This window comes from Neolamprologus multifasciatus, chromosome 4 (genome assembly GCF_963576455.1).
Source record: "Neolamprologus multifasciatus chromosome 4, fNeoMul1.2, whole genome shotgun sequence".
In the NCBI taxonomy this organism is placed as follows: Eukaryota; Metazoa; Chordata; class Actinopteri; order Cichliformes; family Cichlidae; genus Neolamprologus; species Neolamprologus multifasciatus.
The window spans coordinates 25,395,435-25,410,857 of record NC_140442.1 but is presented as its reverse complement, the minus strand read 5'-3'; the positions used below and the strand labels follow the sequence as shown (position 1 = coordinate 25,410,857).

The window sequence follows — 15,423 nt, the reverse complement described above, 5'->3', positions numbered from 1 at the left end:
AGCGGTAAGTATGTTTGGAGCAGACAGCAGAGTATACTGAACTTCAGGAGAAGGTAGAGGATGGGTGCAGGACATATGGCTTTTCTATCTCTTTAAAGCTGCAATGCAGAGCATTAGGTCTGAGATCAATCAGAAATTGTGGCTAAATAAAGTGTCGGGATGTCAAATTATCCAGCCCTGATTACACTGTGATATAGAATAATGCGCAAAAGTCTTTAGCCTCATGTCTTTACACATCAACATAGCCTGATCTCTGAACTCTTTCTTGACAAGTAGTCTTCAGGAATATTTCTCCACAGTTTTTGGAGGACATTGGGATGTTGGCTGCCTTCTCTCCCTGTTTCACTCCTTTAAGATTAGTTTCTTGGCCACCCTTCCACTGAGACCATTTGAAGTTGAAGCTTCCGTGAATATGGACCAACCAATGTGTTAGGTTTTTGCTGGATTTTTTTAAGGACACACTGCAAACCTGCTGAAGGCTCTTTGGGAATCACCTTGTTGGTACAAAAATACTAAACTTTATCTGCCAAACTGTGCCATCTTTAAGATGTTTTTAAAAAATAGATTCAACTAAAGGAATTTGAGCAGAATATGTGGGGTTTTTTTTCAAACAGACTACTTGTAACAAAGTGCCTTGAGATAACGTTTAAAACTGATTCTTTGCTAAGTTGTCTGTTATGTGTCGACACAACTGGTTCGCCTCTTTTTATGCTTCACTTATTCATAGGTAAGCGTTAAATATCTTAACAAACAAAGAAACAAACTTTTAAAAATGCTCTCACATGAGAAATGAATGTGCCAAAGCAAAAGAGAAAAACTTTAATCCCGTGTCGCTGTCTGTGGTGCTGATTTAGGCTCTAACAGGCCTCTTCACACATCAGGTGAAAATGTGCCAGCTCCAATCTAAAACTGTCTTTCAGGAAATTAAATCAAAACAGCAATTAGGGCACCACTACAGCCTGTGTGTGGTTGTAGCCTGCTGGGCTGGATTCTGTGGAAGAGTGTTTGGATATTCCTCCATTCATCCCGGAGAGAAGAGCGTCTCTGTCGCGCGTAGGAGGAGGAGGGGCGAAAGGGAATCCCAAGAAGGGGCTACAAATATCGCGTTGCTGCGGTGCCATAAGTAACCGCTTCACCCGAGAAGAGAGAGGGTGGAGGAACGACGGGTGGGTGAAAGAGACGAACAAGAGTTTTACTTAATGTGTGTGTTTTGTTTTTTTGGAGGGGACGTGCGCGCGCTCTCAGACACGAGGTGATGTTGACCGAACCGGACAGGCTCCTCCGCTGCGAATAAGCGGCAGTGACACCCTGACCGAGGGGCTGGGGCACGACGCTCGTCCGTACCACCGTGCAGTTATGTGTAAAATAATCGAGTGTTTGTTTTCCCCCCTCGCCGAGCCTTGAACGCGCTGTCCTTTGTGGCCACACGTGGAGACGAGCTCACGTTTTCTTCGTGGAGATTGTCGTGAAGTGACCGAAGTACTTTAGTGTTTGAATCGGCTGATCGCACATGGACGTTGAGTTCTCCGGGCCTTCGAGTTGCTCAGCTGGGCAGCATCAAAGCGCACGGACCACTGGGGAAATGTCAAGGATGCTCCTAGAAGGAGCCGCGGAGAGAGCGGCGTGATACTCAGCCGAGGAGACAGAGGACGCCGATCACAAGTGCAGCGTAGAGAATAACGGTCGCTGATTTTAAGGGGCATTTTTTAAATAAAAACAATGGGACCTCTTGGCACGTTTTCGTGGGCTTCTTCGACGTGACACCGGACACCCAGGAACCCTGTTGCTGCTGCTGTTGTTGTGTTGGTGTTGTGCAGTTCGGGCGTGAAGTGGAAGTAGCATCCTCACTGGGTCACAACCCAGATTAGTGTAAGGTGACAGAATTGTTTTAGTGAAGGGGAATCCCGACCGAGAGCCACACGGCTCGTCACTGCACCATGGATGACTCGGGGATAATACGGCGGCGGAGGCTGCAGGTGAGCTGGTCTGGGCTGGGATCCGATTTTTGTGTTAAATCAATCCTCTTCCAGTTGTAGAAACACAGTCATACATGATTACTACGTTCAGACAGTCGACTTTATTTTTACTTTTTGGTCAGACTCTGTCACTGAAGCCGAATTCAGTAGCTATACTTTTCCAGCAGACACTGCAAATGTTTATCACTAAAAGTGAAAAGTGAACACATGTGTTTCACAAACCCAGCACTCATCATTAACCTGTAAATAAAGTTGTTGGGGTTTTCTTTAGCCATTATAGATGAATTGTTGCACTTTAACTTATTATTGGTGGGCCTTATATTAAACATGGTTAAAGTTTCAATCAATGAAGTCAGCCTTGGCTGAAAGTAATCTGTGTGAGCCAAACGATCGAGCTTCAGAGTGCTCTAAATGCTGGCTTACAGACAGTTTTTTCTGCTCCTGGCTCTGTATGATATCAAAGAATGGGGACATCCCTAATATGGGCATGCTGGGATTGGAGAAGCCCCACCCTCTTGCTGTTTAAACGTTCTCCTGCAGCTTGTTTCAGACAGAGGATGAACTGAGGGGTACAAGGAACTGATGTTTATTTTGAATTGTGAATCATGCACAGCTACTCTAGCAGAGACAATGAATGAAAAAAAAACATGTTGTTGGTAGGCCCTTCCACAGTGGATGGATCCACATGTTTGATCTGGCACAGATTTTACTCTGGATGCCCTTCCTGATGTAACTTACCCATTTATCCCGGCTTGGGACCAGCACTAAGAGTGCACTGGCTTGTAATGCCTTGAGGCTGGATTTGTGTCTCCTACTAGTCCCAAACTGAGAATCTTCTCTGTGTTGGGCGATTATGTTAACAAAATGAGCAACACTGTAACAAAAATCTTGTTCCTCAACCTCTGATTTTTTATTCATCGAAGGTTGTGGAAATAATATTCTTTTTAAACTTTGCATTTTAAGGCAATCAGAAGAACAAAAACTGTGTTAAACTGTGTTACATTGTGTAATAGTTGCCTTTCACTTCCTGTCAGTCAGCTGATTTAATTATCCTTTTATTGTTCTAGTTCTCATTACTGTAGTTCTTTAAGATAAACCTTCATAAAGTTTACAACAAAAATCAGTTCTTTCTCTATCTGTCCTGTTGGAGACTCGCGGCGTGCCTCTGGTGTCGAACATAGTAGCTCCACTACACTCAAACATATATATTTTTCATCATTTGTGTCACATACGTGTCACATTTTAATAGTAGCTTTTCTGTCATAGTCAGTTAACATCCTCCCGTGAAGCTCACATCAGGATCACATTCATGTACTTTTTAAAAGTGTCTTTAATGAGATGTTGTAATGAATGGCCACTCATGCATACTGATCTGCTGTGCTCAAATGACTGCGTTCATCCATTATGAAGCAGCCTGCTTAACCACAGGTCATACCCCCCCCCCCCCCACACACACACACCCTGCAATCTTTGTGTGATTCAGTCAAGTGAACTGTGGAGAGATAAGCCTACAGGCCGGGCAGACTGCAGCCAGCCTCCTGTGGGGCTTCTGTGCACGCTAGTGTGATTATGCAGTCTGTGCATTTCATTTCTCTCATTCATTCGGTTCATATTCTGCCAGTTTCGTTTACCGAGACGAAGGATTGTAAGCAAGCGCTCTGAGCTGCTTGAAGCCAAATTGACCCTCGACTCTGTGAAAAAGAAAAAGAAAGGGAGTGGGTATAAGGGAATGAGGGGAGGATTAGTGGTGAGGTGTCCCGATGGTTTCATGTCTCATCATCCCCACTGCTCAGCTCACTGCTCTGCTGCTGTGATGTATGACACGAGCTGTAAGGGAATTAATCATCATAGTGTCACACTCGCAAAGTCCCTGGCATTTTATAGATGGAGGCAGGCCAGCTGATTGATTTAGTGTTTGTATATGTGAGGGAGGGTAGTGTGGTAGAGGGAGGGAGAACGTAGACTTCTAGTTTAATATGCACATTTGGGCTGTTTGCATGAGTTTTATTCTCTAATGTGTTGTCTTTACGACTGTGTGTGTGTTTCTGAAATTGTGCGTTGACATGTGATTGGCTCTGTATGTCCTAATCAGCGGCTTTGTCAGTCCCCTGGGTCTCATCATCCCAGCCGTCACTCGCTCCTTCTTTCACACACAGACACACACAATCGTTCTCTCAGCACCATATGGTGATACGCCCCACTCCCCTGCAGTTGCAGTCAGGGGTCACACCCGTGATGCATCGCTTCAACACGGCAAACATGTAAAAAACCCACGATCTTTGCTCCTCGTTATGCTGGCTCCACTCTGACACTACAACCTCCAATAGGGTTGCTGGCAAACATGCAGAAGATATGTCAAAAAAAGCCTGGTTCATCAGAGATGTGTGAAATAGCTACAAAACAAACTGAAATTTGTAATTTCCACATTTTTTGGTTTGTTTGTTTGAAGGAATAGTAACTATAATCATTCCACAACTACAGTACAGAACAACGTTTTGCAGTACTCACGGCTTAACTGAAATGAATATTTTGATGATTTTGAACTGGTTTAACTGGTTTTCTCACTCCTCCTTTGCAGCTGTTTCCTGTGTAAAATATCTGTGTTGCATGACTTGATCAAACGATACTTTAGCAATCATTAAGGAGAAGCTAGGCTGCCATTGTACCAACGTTGCCATGTTCAAGAAACCAGAATAAGATGATTTGAGTTTTGTGACATGGTGTGTTCTCCTGTTAGAAGCACCTATTAGAAGACGATCACACTGTGGTCATAAAGGTCAGCAACTAGACTGTGGTAATTAAAAAGTGCTTAGCTGGTACTAAGTGTTCTATTGTGCCGTTTTTGGTGAGCCCAAACTGTGGCCTCAGTTTCCTGTTTGAAGCTGACAGGAGCGGCACTCAGTGTGGTTTTTGCTGCTGCTCTTGCTCATTCGCTTCAAGGCTTGCCTACATACCTTGGTTCTACTGAATCACAATTTGTGATACTATTGTCTTCCTATCAGCTTGAAGTAATCCGTCCATTCTCCTCTGACCTCTGACATCAACGAGAAAACTGCTGCTAACTAGATATTTTCTCTTTCTCAGACCATCCCCTATAAACCCTACAGATGGTTGTGTGGGAAAATCCCAGTAGATCAGCAGGTTTTGAAATACTCAGACCATCCCCTGAAGTGGTTAACACATTCAGTTGGCAAGTGAAAGGTTGATGGTTCAATTCCAGCCAGATCTACAAATCCCCTTTGGGGTTGTGTCAGAAAGGGCATCCGGTGTAAAACTGCCAAATCAAACATGTTGAGCTACTCTCTGTGGTGACCCCATCTGACAAGGGGAGTAACCAAAAGCAGTTTCTTCTACTTCTCCTTTATATATATCACAATGTTACAGCCCTACAATACGTTTTTCTTAGACCAGCTTCTTACACTATCATATAACCCTAATGTAAAAAAAACAAACAAACAATATATTTAACATCTTTTTTTTTTACATGTCATTTTTTATTCAGTCTTGTTTTTTTCACAAATCACCAGACCATCTTTTCTTATGCTTGGCATGCCTCGTCCTCAGCCGCTCTGCCTTTTTGTCAGCCTCATATCTGTGAGTCAGACACTGCTGTAGACAATGGCAGGTCCGGGCACTGTCTCCTAGCAGCATGACATCCTTTGATTGATCCCTGTTGTTCTTCCCCTGGCCGGCTCACCACCATTTTTCTTTGCAGTGTCTACAAAATGATTGAACTTGCTGGCGCATCCCCACCGAGCAGCAATGTGCTTTACAGGCATGCGGCTCAACTAATGCCATTTCATTATCACTGAGGCCTTTAAAAAAAATTGTAGTGCAGCCAATATGACTTGAAGGACACTACAGCAAAGGCATATTTTATGGCTGAGTTACATGAGCAGCCAGTGTGTGTACCAGGAGACAAAATTCACTGGCCTTTCAAGTCTTTGTTGTTTACTGCCTGCATCAGGATGCTCGCCCCTGACTGGCTGTAGCTTAATGAAACAGCAGCATCCAACATAATTTAAAAAAGAACATAAATTTGAACATCCCTGCACATTTTAGCCCTGAGCTGTGAAAAACACAGAGAAATTTAAAAAACAACAATAAAACAGGCCTGGACTGTGAATGCAGGTTATCTGCAGGTTAGATATTAAACAGCCCAGCATTAATCTAAATGCAAAATGATTGTGCATAAACCACAGTTATTACAAGACAGTGACACAATTGCCCTGCAGCGAAAGCATCGAAATATTCATAGATACAAAGTCCTGAAACACACTCCCATACTGTCTTGTCAGCTGTGTGACATCCTGGGACTAAAGAGGATCAGACAGTCATTCATAAGCTCAAACTTCCCTTTCATTCCCTAGAGGACGCACCCAAACCTGGATAATAACAGTGTAGTCGCTCCTGTTTGAGAAGCCAGCAAATACAGCACGGGTTTGTGTAGCTTTCTAATCTGTGATTGGTGAGCATGACATGTTTGTGACAGAGCCTCCCATCTGTTGTCAGTCACCGCTCACCACCGCCAGACTTCATTAGCGGGACTCGGGGAGTGTTTAGTTTGAACATCAGCCTCGGACGGTGGCTTTTAAATCAGCCTCTGACGTAGAAAACGCAACCATGCAATGAGCAGTAAGCCTTGCATCAAACTAATTATGCCACAGGAGAATTAAGGCACAGGCTTCAGATCGGAGTGAGGATCATGTTTCCTTAACAACATATTATCTTTTGGAAATGCTGCAGTTAGGAGTCACAGGACGATTTCGGAGCATAGTGGTGCGCTTGTGTTCTGGCACACTGGTCACTGATGAAGCAGAGACTGGAATTAGGAAGTCAATTCATCACTTTGTGACCTTTTAACAGATTCAAATGGAATTGAGGATTAAGAAGGGAATTCAGGTAGATACAATGTGACAGCAATGCCTAAGAATTACTGAATGTAAGTGAAGGTGACAAAGAACTATTTGATTGGATTTTCTGAGGTTAATAAAGGCCGTTTCATTCCAAGATTGAATAATTATCATCTACAGACCTGCAGATTCACTCCACAGTTTGGACTCCCAGGTATAATTCTGAAAAGCAGCGAAAGATATTCATGGTGCCAGTTTTTTTCTCTCAGACATGAATAGATGGCTGTACTTTGTTTAGTGTGCCAGCTGGTTCTTTTTGTCTAGGCATGCCTGAACAAAAGAGGTGCAGTCCTCTCTGTTCCACTGTTACATTTGGACTTTATTCTTGTTGCTGCTAAACTATTTCTGCTTCTTTAGCAGACGTCCCTACTATCCATAAATAGTTCAAGCTAATTTGCAACATTTTGGTGATTTGCTGCAGTGAATGTCACTGAGAACACTGAGGTCATACGTGGTTGAATGGTTCGTTAATTAATTCGTTCTCAGCTATTCTGAGCACTTGTTTTTTTTGAAACATTTTGAAAATAAAACTCTTAGCCTGTGCATGTTACATCTCGTCCTGTTTGAGGATTTATATTTTCTGCAAGATGGTGGTCTGATCTGGCCTAGTCAGTCACAGCTGCTACCTAGATCATTGTTACCTGATTGTTTTGGGGTCTTGGACTGACATTTCAAGATGTCACTTCGAGAAACTGTGATTCGATGATTTATCTTAAGTGAAAATCAAGAGATTACGGGCTATTCTGCTCTTAGGCATGCCATCACCAGCTCTGCAAATTTGGCTCAGTTAGCACACTAAGCTAACATGTCTATTTGTCTGTTTGCCTATTTGAGTCATTCATAATGTAGTAATTTAGAATATACGATCACCCTTTGGGACTGAACTAAAGCATGCTTGTAACCATTTTTCATCAGGTATATCATCTTTCAAATCTGCCTTCCATGCATGCAGTATAATATCAGATGATTCTTTGCAGTTACTTACAAATAAATCGTATAAAGGGACCCCTTCCCTGTAAGATGTAAAAAACTTTAAGGTCAAATCTTCTAAGGTAGCTGGAGAGGAAAGTTTTAGACGGCTTGGCTAATATATAATTTTGGAGATGAAGATATTTTAAATAATGGTTTTCATTACTCCCATTGTAGTTGTTTGAATTACTCACCTGAAAGTTGAAATATTTTGACCTTAGTACCCACTTACTGTTACTATAGGTTATTTCTTTACTATAGGATAGTTGTCACTACAAGTCACTGAATTCCATTGACATCCAGGCGCCCTGCTCACTATATCAATACTGTTCTCCCCCTGTGTCGACACCCCTTAACATGCTAACAGTGATAATGCTAACAGGCAATGGAGGATGGTTTAGCAAGTGAAACGTTTAATATGTTAAGCTGCATCTAAACTGGAAGCGACCCGCTTGTCACACAAAGTGAAGCTACCAAACAATCTTTTGCAGGCATTATAGATTCTGGTTGCCTAGGCACCCTGTAATGTATTTACTATCAGCCATATGTCAGTCAACAGTATTATTCAGCATATTGGTAGTCACTTCACCAGGTAGCTAAGAAAAGTTCATTTCATGCCTCACGTGCTTCATGCTGCTGGGGTGTGAAGTTGCAGAACGTTCATTAATGTCCATCTGTTTTATTCCCTTCCAGTATGGACAAAGCCTTAATTGTTTTAGTTTAGCGCATTAGCATGCTAAATTCTGCTCAGTTTAAATTTTGACCTGATGCTGTTACTATATGAAAGACAAGTGATTAGAATTGATGAGGGCTCACCAAGTCATTCAAATCCATCCAGAAAATTTTCACAAAAATTCAAGGTGATATTTTACCTTAGAATAAAAAAGCAGACCTAAATAGTGAGATTAGCATCTACGTTGCCACTTTGAATCTCCAGGGAAAAGGTATTACACTGGTGGACCCTGGACTCAGCTTCACTGTCACTAAAATACAGCACCTTGCAGCTTGTAAAGAGTATTTATGTGGTCATTTCCTCTGGATTAAATTGCTACTCTGCAGCAACATTAGATGTCAAGTGTAGTTAGGGCTTCTCTGTATAGGTAACCCCCCACATCGCAGATGTTCTTCATGCCTTTTGCTCTTGTAAGTCATCTCTCTTTTCATCTGACAACTCAGGGTCAATTAGCCCGATCAATGAAGGACAAAGTGAAAAAGGGATCAATGAGCTGAATATTTAGTCGGATTTGTTAACGTGTAAACCCTCGGGACATTCTGTCGAACAGCCGTGCAGCCTGCGTCGTGCGTCTGATCCTGAGATGAGGAGAGGACCAGTTTAGTGTTCTCTGTTTAACTAAGAGTTTTCCATTTGGCTTGACAATTATCATCTGTGTCATAGGCTTAACCTTGTGAATAGTGGCTGGGGCTCTCAGGCGGCAGCAATGTAAAAATGCGTTCTGGCATATATCAGTATCAGTAGGAGCAGGTCTGCACATCCCCATCCATTCGTTCAACCTTTATTTGAAGGTGAACTCAATAATTACATTGGCTGTGGTCAGCAGGTGGTCAATTTGATGCTAACAGCACCTTAACAACTTTACCCTGTGTGTGACAGGAGCATGTGTGAAGCTGCTAATGCATTAATTGCATCCATTTCCAAACACTGAGTAGTATCTCATATCTGACTCTCAAGCACCATATCTTGTATGACGCACACAAAGACACACAGAGCTGAAGGCCAGAAGACTCCAAGATAAGGTTGCAAGCATAAAAGCATGTTTCCCCACGGTACCATCCACCTCTCACCCACCTCTCTGCCGCTTGTTTAAACTCTCCGTCTCCTCTCTGTCCTCCTCTAGTTTCGTGTGAAGGGTTTGTAAAGAGCCAGGCTGTGCTGGTGTGAGACCTGCTTATGCTCATGCTGGGTTTTTTTTGTGTGGTGCAGTGAGTGTGTGCTGCTGTCTCAGCCCAGTGTTCCTGTCCATCTGGACCTGGGAGGTGGAGGGTGGGATGGAGTAGTTGCCATAGTTTCAGAAAATAGCAGAAGTAGTTCAAAAACACAGGCAAAAATTAACTGTGAAACATGCACACACAAAATGAAATGAATCGGGATAAGGTGATGAACTAATTGTTATCGAACCTCTCCAGGACCAGAGCTTTATTATACTCAGGATATAGAAACTGATGTGAACCCCTTCCACAATAACAAGCCATGTTTCTGAACACGCTCAAAAGGTGCGCCTGGTACTGTGCTCATGTGATGTTTTATTTATGCTCTCCCCAAATTTTGTAATATCTCATAAGAAAGAGTATGTTTCTATTTTCTGTACCTGATCTCTCTTTTTGTCCTTTTCTTTGTGTTTCTACCAGAAGGATTTGCCACTGCCTCGCAAAAACAGCAGGTGAGTGTTACCTTTGTTTATCCCTTCCTTTCTTCTCTCTATCCCTCTCTCTCTACCACCCATCCACTCTCTGGGGAAAGCACAATGTTCTCCGTGGACAAAAAAACAATCATACCAAGCTGCGGTACATCTTGTTTATCAAAGCCTCTCTTCCCGAGCGTACATGAGGCTGGGAAGCTCTCTGGGATCACAAGCATGCTTTTCACATTCTGTCTGAAAGCTATGAGGATGCTTCAGTAGTGCTCAGGGTGTGGAGTGTGGATTCCTTGTGTGAAAGAGGAGGATGAGGTCTCCTGAAGTAATGCTGGAGTGTGGGGAAGCCTTATTAGGCCAGTTGGGAGCTCCCGGCACTGTCCATGGTGCTGAAAGGCATGCCGCATTGTCCAACTTGTTCCAAATTGTCAAATTTTTTGCTATGTGCATAAAGTAGGCACATTTATTAAGTATTTGGTTGAAATATTATACTGTTTAATGGACTACAGTTAAAGACCCAAAGATTTTCAATCAAGGGTGGTTTACCAGTGACGAGTGACCTGTTTGAGAAAACGGTCACTGGAGACACCAATTACTTTTGGGCTTGCGTCAGGAAGGGTATCCGATGTAAAAGTCTGGCAAATCAAATATGCAGGGCTACCTGCTGTGGCAAACCCCTGTGAGAAGGGAGCAGCTCAAAGTTGTTATGTGACAGAAACATAAAAAAAAAAAAATAGTTAATACAAGTTTAAGCATTGTGCTGATGATTTTTTTTCCGGACAGGTCCAGACTACCCTTTCCTTGTGTGAAGTGTGGAGTAGTCTCCACACTTTCTGAAGGTTCAAAGTTTTTCTTGATTCATTGCCTGCTTTTTCACTCACTGTCAGTCCAGTTCTTGTATCTGACCATTTTAAGGAGATTTTAGAAGAAGTTTGTTAAGTTACTAATAAACATCACAGACAATTTAGCAGATAATCTATTTTAAAGCCATTTCGTCACAATTTGTCACAAAAGCACATAATTTGTTTCCATTTCTTTCTTAGTTGAATATATAAAATATGCTGAAGATAACACAGCTCTGCAGGCATAAAATAGTATTTCTGCACCAGCAAGCTGGTTCCCAAAATGCTAATAGCCAAGACCTTTCCATATCCCAGCATGGGATGCAGTGTGTCCTTAAAAAATCTGAGGAAACTGGACAAATAGAGGGGAAAAGAAGTGACAGGACAAAAAACCCCCTAAATGAATAGCGTCTGAAAGTCATGTCCTTAAGAAATAGGAACAAATCTGGCACAGGACTGGAGAGATACTTCAGTTGATCCATCTACTGTTCAATGAAGCATTATCAGAAATGATCTTAGTAGAAAGGTAGAATGGCTGTCAAAAGCCATTTTTAAGAAAGGAAAATAGGAAGAAAGGGCTTAGATTTGGCAAATTACACAACAACTGGATGGAAAATCAGTGACAGCTGGTCTGATGGAGTGATGAATCCACATTTGGTTAAAATCATTGTCAGTATATACAGAGGAAGTCAGGATGATGGAGGCTCCATCATGGTTTGGGGCTGCATTTCAGTAAGTTGTGTTGGAAGATCTTCTCAAAACTGATGAAATTTTGAATGCAGAAAAGTGATGAAAAATAATAAACATGCAGTACCATTAGTGTCTGATTGGCAACAGCTTCATCTTTCAGTGTGACGGTGATCCCAAACACACACTGCCAATACAGTAAAAGCATACCTAGACAGAGAAACACCAAGAGCACAAAACACAACACGATCAGTCACTGGACCATCCAACTGTATTTGTGCTGTTGGTGCTTTTTGGTGTATTTTTGATTAATTTAAGTGTCTGATAGATAACATAGCTTGCTTTCCCAGTAGCAGACATATTAGGGCCTGTGGTGAATGTTTACGTGGGCAAGCCAGAAAGTCATGAGTCATGCTGGACACACAGCAAGGCAGGTTCTGGGTGGGGCAGATTTGGCCCAAATGTCACAACATACTTGACATGTGTCCCTCGTATTGTAAGCTGGCAGCTGAGTTGCGGCAGCCAGACTCAAGCTGAGTCAACACCATCAGTCAAGGCCATATGTGGCTCATAGAAAACTGCAGATATGGGTCATATTTTTGCCAAGAGCCCGTCCAAGAAGTCTGTGTTTCGGTTTTGCTGAATTAAATTCTGGTTTGTAATTTTTTTGCATTACATAAATAATTAGAAGGTGTTTGTGTCTGTGTAGCACACCTGTGCATTTTATGTGTGTGTCTTACTAAAGTTTGTACTAGCTGATGAGTTAGCAGGCTAGCTTTAACTAAAAAACAAAACAAAGGGAAATAGAAAACTATAAAGCTTTAAAACAAGAAACCACAAACCAGTGGGTGCTATCACCGTGGTTACATCATCTTTTATGTATTGTCGCACTGACCTGTCAACAGTCTCTTGTGCCCACTCCCATCTACACTCAAGCCATCCCAAGTCACCATGGGTAATCACACATGAAATGATGGCAGGTATCCTGTTCCCGACTCTGTTTCCAGACCATTTTCTTCAACCATCTCATCTTTTCCTCTCCCTTATTTTACCATCTGAATTCAGTCTGTCACTGTCTCCTCTGCATCACATCCCATTTGCCTCTGCAGGACACCACCAACCCACTATGTATTATAGATGAGCTCACTGGAGTTGGCTTCAAATTCAATCTGCCTACTGCAGCCATTCATGGGTAAACACAGCCATTGATAGTTTGTGTGTATGCACGTCTGGCATATTACATCAACATTAGCTCCGCTTTTTGATGCCATTCAAATAGTTTTTTAACTTATGTAACTGTCCACACGTCCTTGTCCTTTGGTCATTTCTTTAGTCACTGCTGAGATAAATTAACCTGGCTGTACTCTCCTTCCTTCATTCGTGGTATAAACCGCCTGCAGTAAAAGCTTTTAATTTGGCATCGACTTCAGAGGAAAACACAAAACAGAAGCACAAGTAACTCATAAAACCACATTGTGTACTATGGCACCTCAGCCTTGAGAAAATGACCCATAATTCCCTGCCGCCTTTTGTTGTTCCTTTCTAAAAGAGAGACCCACCCTTCCTCCCTGCATCCCTCCCTCTGTGCTGTGCTCCCTCTCTCTCTCCCTCTCTCTCTCCTTTGGTTCTCTTGCACACTTGCCCAGACACACAGACACCAGCGCACCTCTAAAGGTTGTGGGAGCCACAGTATGCGTTGCATTGCAATAGCATTTTGCCAGGGACCTACTGCTTTCTGACTTCTCATCGCCCAGCTTTCAACTACACCGAAATACAAGCAATATGTTCCGACGCACTAAAAGGTACTTCGAGAGGCTCGAGACAGAGCAGAGACGATTCAGTTTCTGTGATGTAGGGTGTGGTAGGACCGGCTATCCATTTAATCTCCTGATCCTGTGTCCTTTTTCTTCTTTCCTACAGTTTCTGCAGTATACAGATAACCTCTACTCTGATTTAAAAACTGCTCTTACTGAAGGTAGCCTGCATGGAGTTCAGTTTATAAACTGTTGCCATTAGAGGCAATGTAAAAATTAAAAGTTGCATGAGATGCTTTTATGGTTTGCTGTTAAAGTGATAATCAGTACAATTAATTTAATGCTGAACCATCTAAAACGATCCAGCTGCTTCAGCAGAGACCTGACACATGCGTTCCCTTTTTTATCTGTGCATTTTTGAGGAAAAGCTAGTAGTGAAATATTATTATTAAAAAATAATAATGCATCTGTCTTCTTGTTGGGGATGGCCAAAGCATCACGGATCTACTGAAAAGGAAAAGTTAGTAAGAATCCTGACTCTTGACATCTTGACATATATATTGTATATAAGGCCCTCACTAAAACATTTAGACCCTGGCAAAAGATAAGTTGAAAAGTTGCATCAGTGACTCATCACAGTGACATTTCTAGAAGCACAGCAAGTAGACTGATTCACATTTGAAGTAATCAGTCAATAATTATATGAGCCAAAAATGAGTCAAGCAGAACCCCACGTTTAAAATGGATTTTTATAGACTGTGATTCACCGATGCTGAGGTATTTCTCTGGACTTGGATGACTGGTTTGGTTATTTGGGGAAAGTGTTCTTTGTAAGATATTGACTTCCTGTCAGGCAGTTTTACTTTCATTTCAGTTGCAATTATATTGTGAAACACAGCAGCTGAAAAGTGCAACTATAAAGAATAATGTCATTATCACATTTTCTGAATTAATAGTCCAAGCCATAATACGACTCATGCTTAATAGATACTTTTAATCACTCCATTGTCAACAACCTGACAAAGTGAGGTGACATTTGGGCATTTGGGGTTTTCTCTTTAGTAACAGCAGCAGTGGAGGTCATACTGACTCGCTTAGTGACTTTATTCTCCATTCCTGATCAGGGATTAAAATAGCTTCTATTACAGAAGAGAATAGACTCTTGCTATGGCCCACCTGAGCCCAGACGCACAGGCAGACAGATGGGAATATGCCAAAGTCTCGCCATTTTAGTATCTGCCACACTCCTGCAGTGATACTGAAGCCTAGCGCGTGGATTTAGTTAATGAAGAATGATCGGAACAAGACACTTTTAAACACTTCCCTTAAATACATATTTCTGAGGAACTAAGGCAACGAGATACGGAAAGAAAATCCCAGTCAGCAAAGATGGAAGAAAGGCATTGGGTGATTAAGACAAGGAAAGCAATGGAGGTTGAAAAAGAAAGAGGTTGTGCAAGAGGTGAAAGGGGGAGAGACTGAGATAGCATGCAGGGCCCTGGGGTGATATCTGTGTCTGCTCGTCCATTAGGGACCAGCTCACTAAGGTTACGTGAGCGCGTTAGAGATTCATACTAGCTTTGATTGTCCTCTCTCACTCGCTCTTTATTTCTTTTTCATCTCCCTGTCATGCACTTATTCTGGTCGTACATGGGGCATGTTAAGTAAGGAAAAAACTGTTTCTTCAGATTGAAATTTTGGTTTTTCTTTATTCATGTGTGTATATGTGTACTTGAATGGCTGTATTTGTGGGGACCTGCATTTTAGACCTTGGAAGTGGGGACATTTTTGCAAAGTGAGGACATTTTGGCCCGTGCTTACTTTCTGACACATCTTAAATAATAATAAACAAAGTTAAGCGTGCATGTGTTGTTCTCATGTCATGGGGACGTGAGAATATGTGTTGGTTG

The 15,423-nt window shown here is 42.2% G+C and overlaps 1 protein-coding gene across 4 annotated transcripts in view; it reads left to right on the top strand.

The window, feature by feature from the left end:
• Window positions 1-935: 935 nt before the first annotated feature.
• Window positions 936-15,423, top strand: part of LOC146520609 (microtubule-associated serine/threonine-protein kinase 1-like) — a 50,669-nt gene continuing 36,181 nt past the window's right edge. The window contains exons 1-2 of one of the 4 annotated variants that reach the window (XM_085155711.1): window positions 936-1,976; window positions 10,229-10,257. In XM_085155711.1, coding sequence (XP_085011837.1) covers window positions 1,938-1,976; window positions 10,229-10,257 — 68 coding nt within the window. In that variant the 5' untranslated portion in view covers window positions 936-1,937. Of the gene's footprint in view, window positions 1,977-10,225; window positions 13,562-15,423 lie in introns of all 4 variants that reach the window. The other 3 variants (XM_085155712.1, XM_085155710.1, XM_085155713.1) reach the window with 3 other exon arrangements.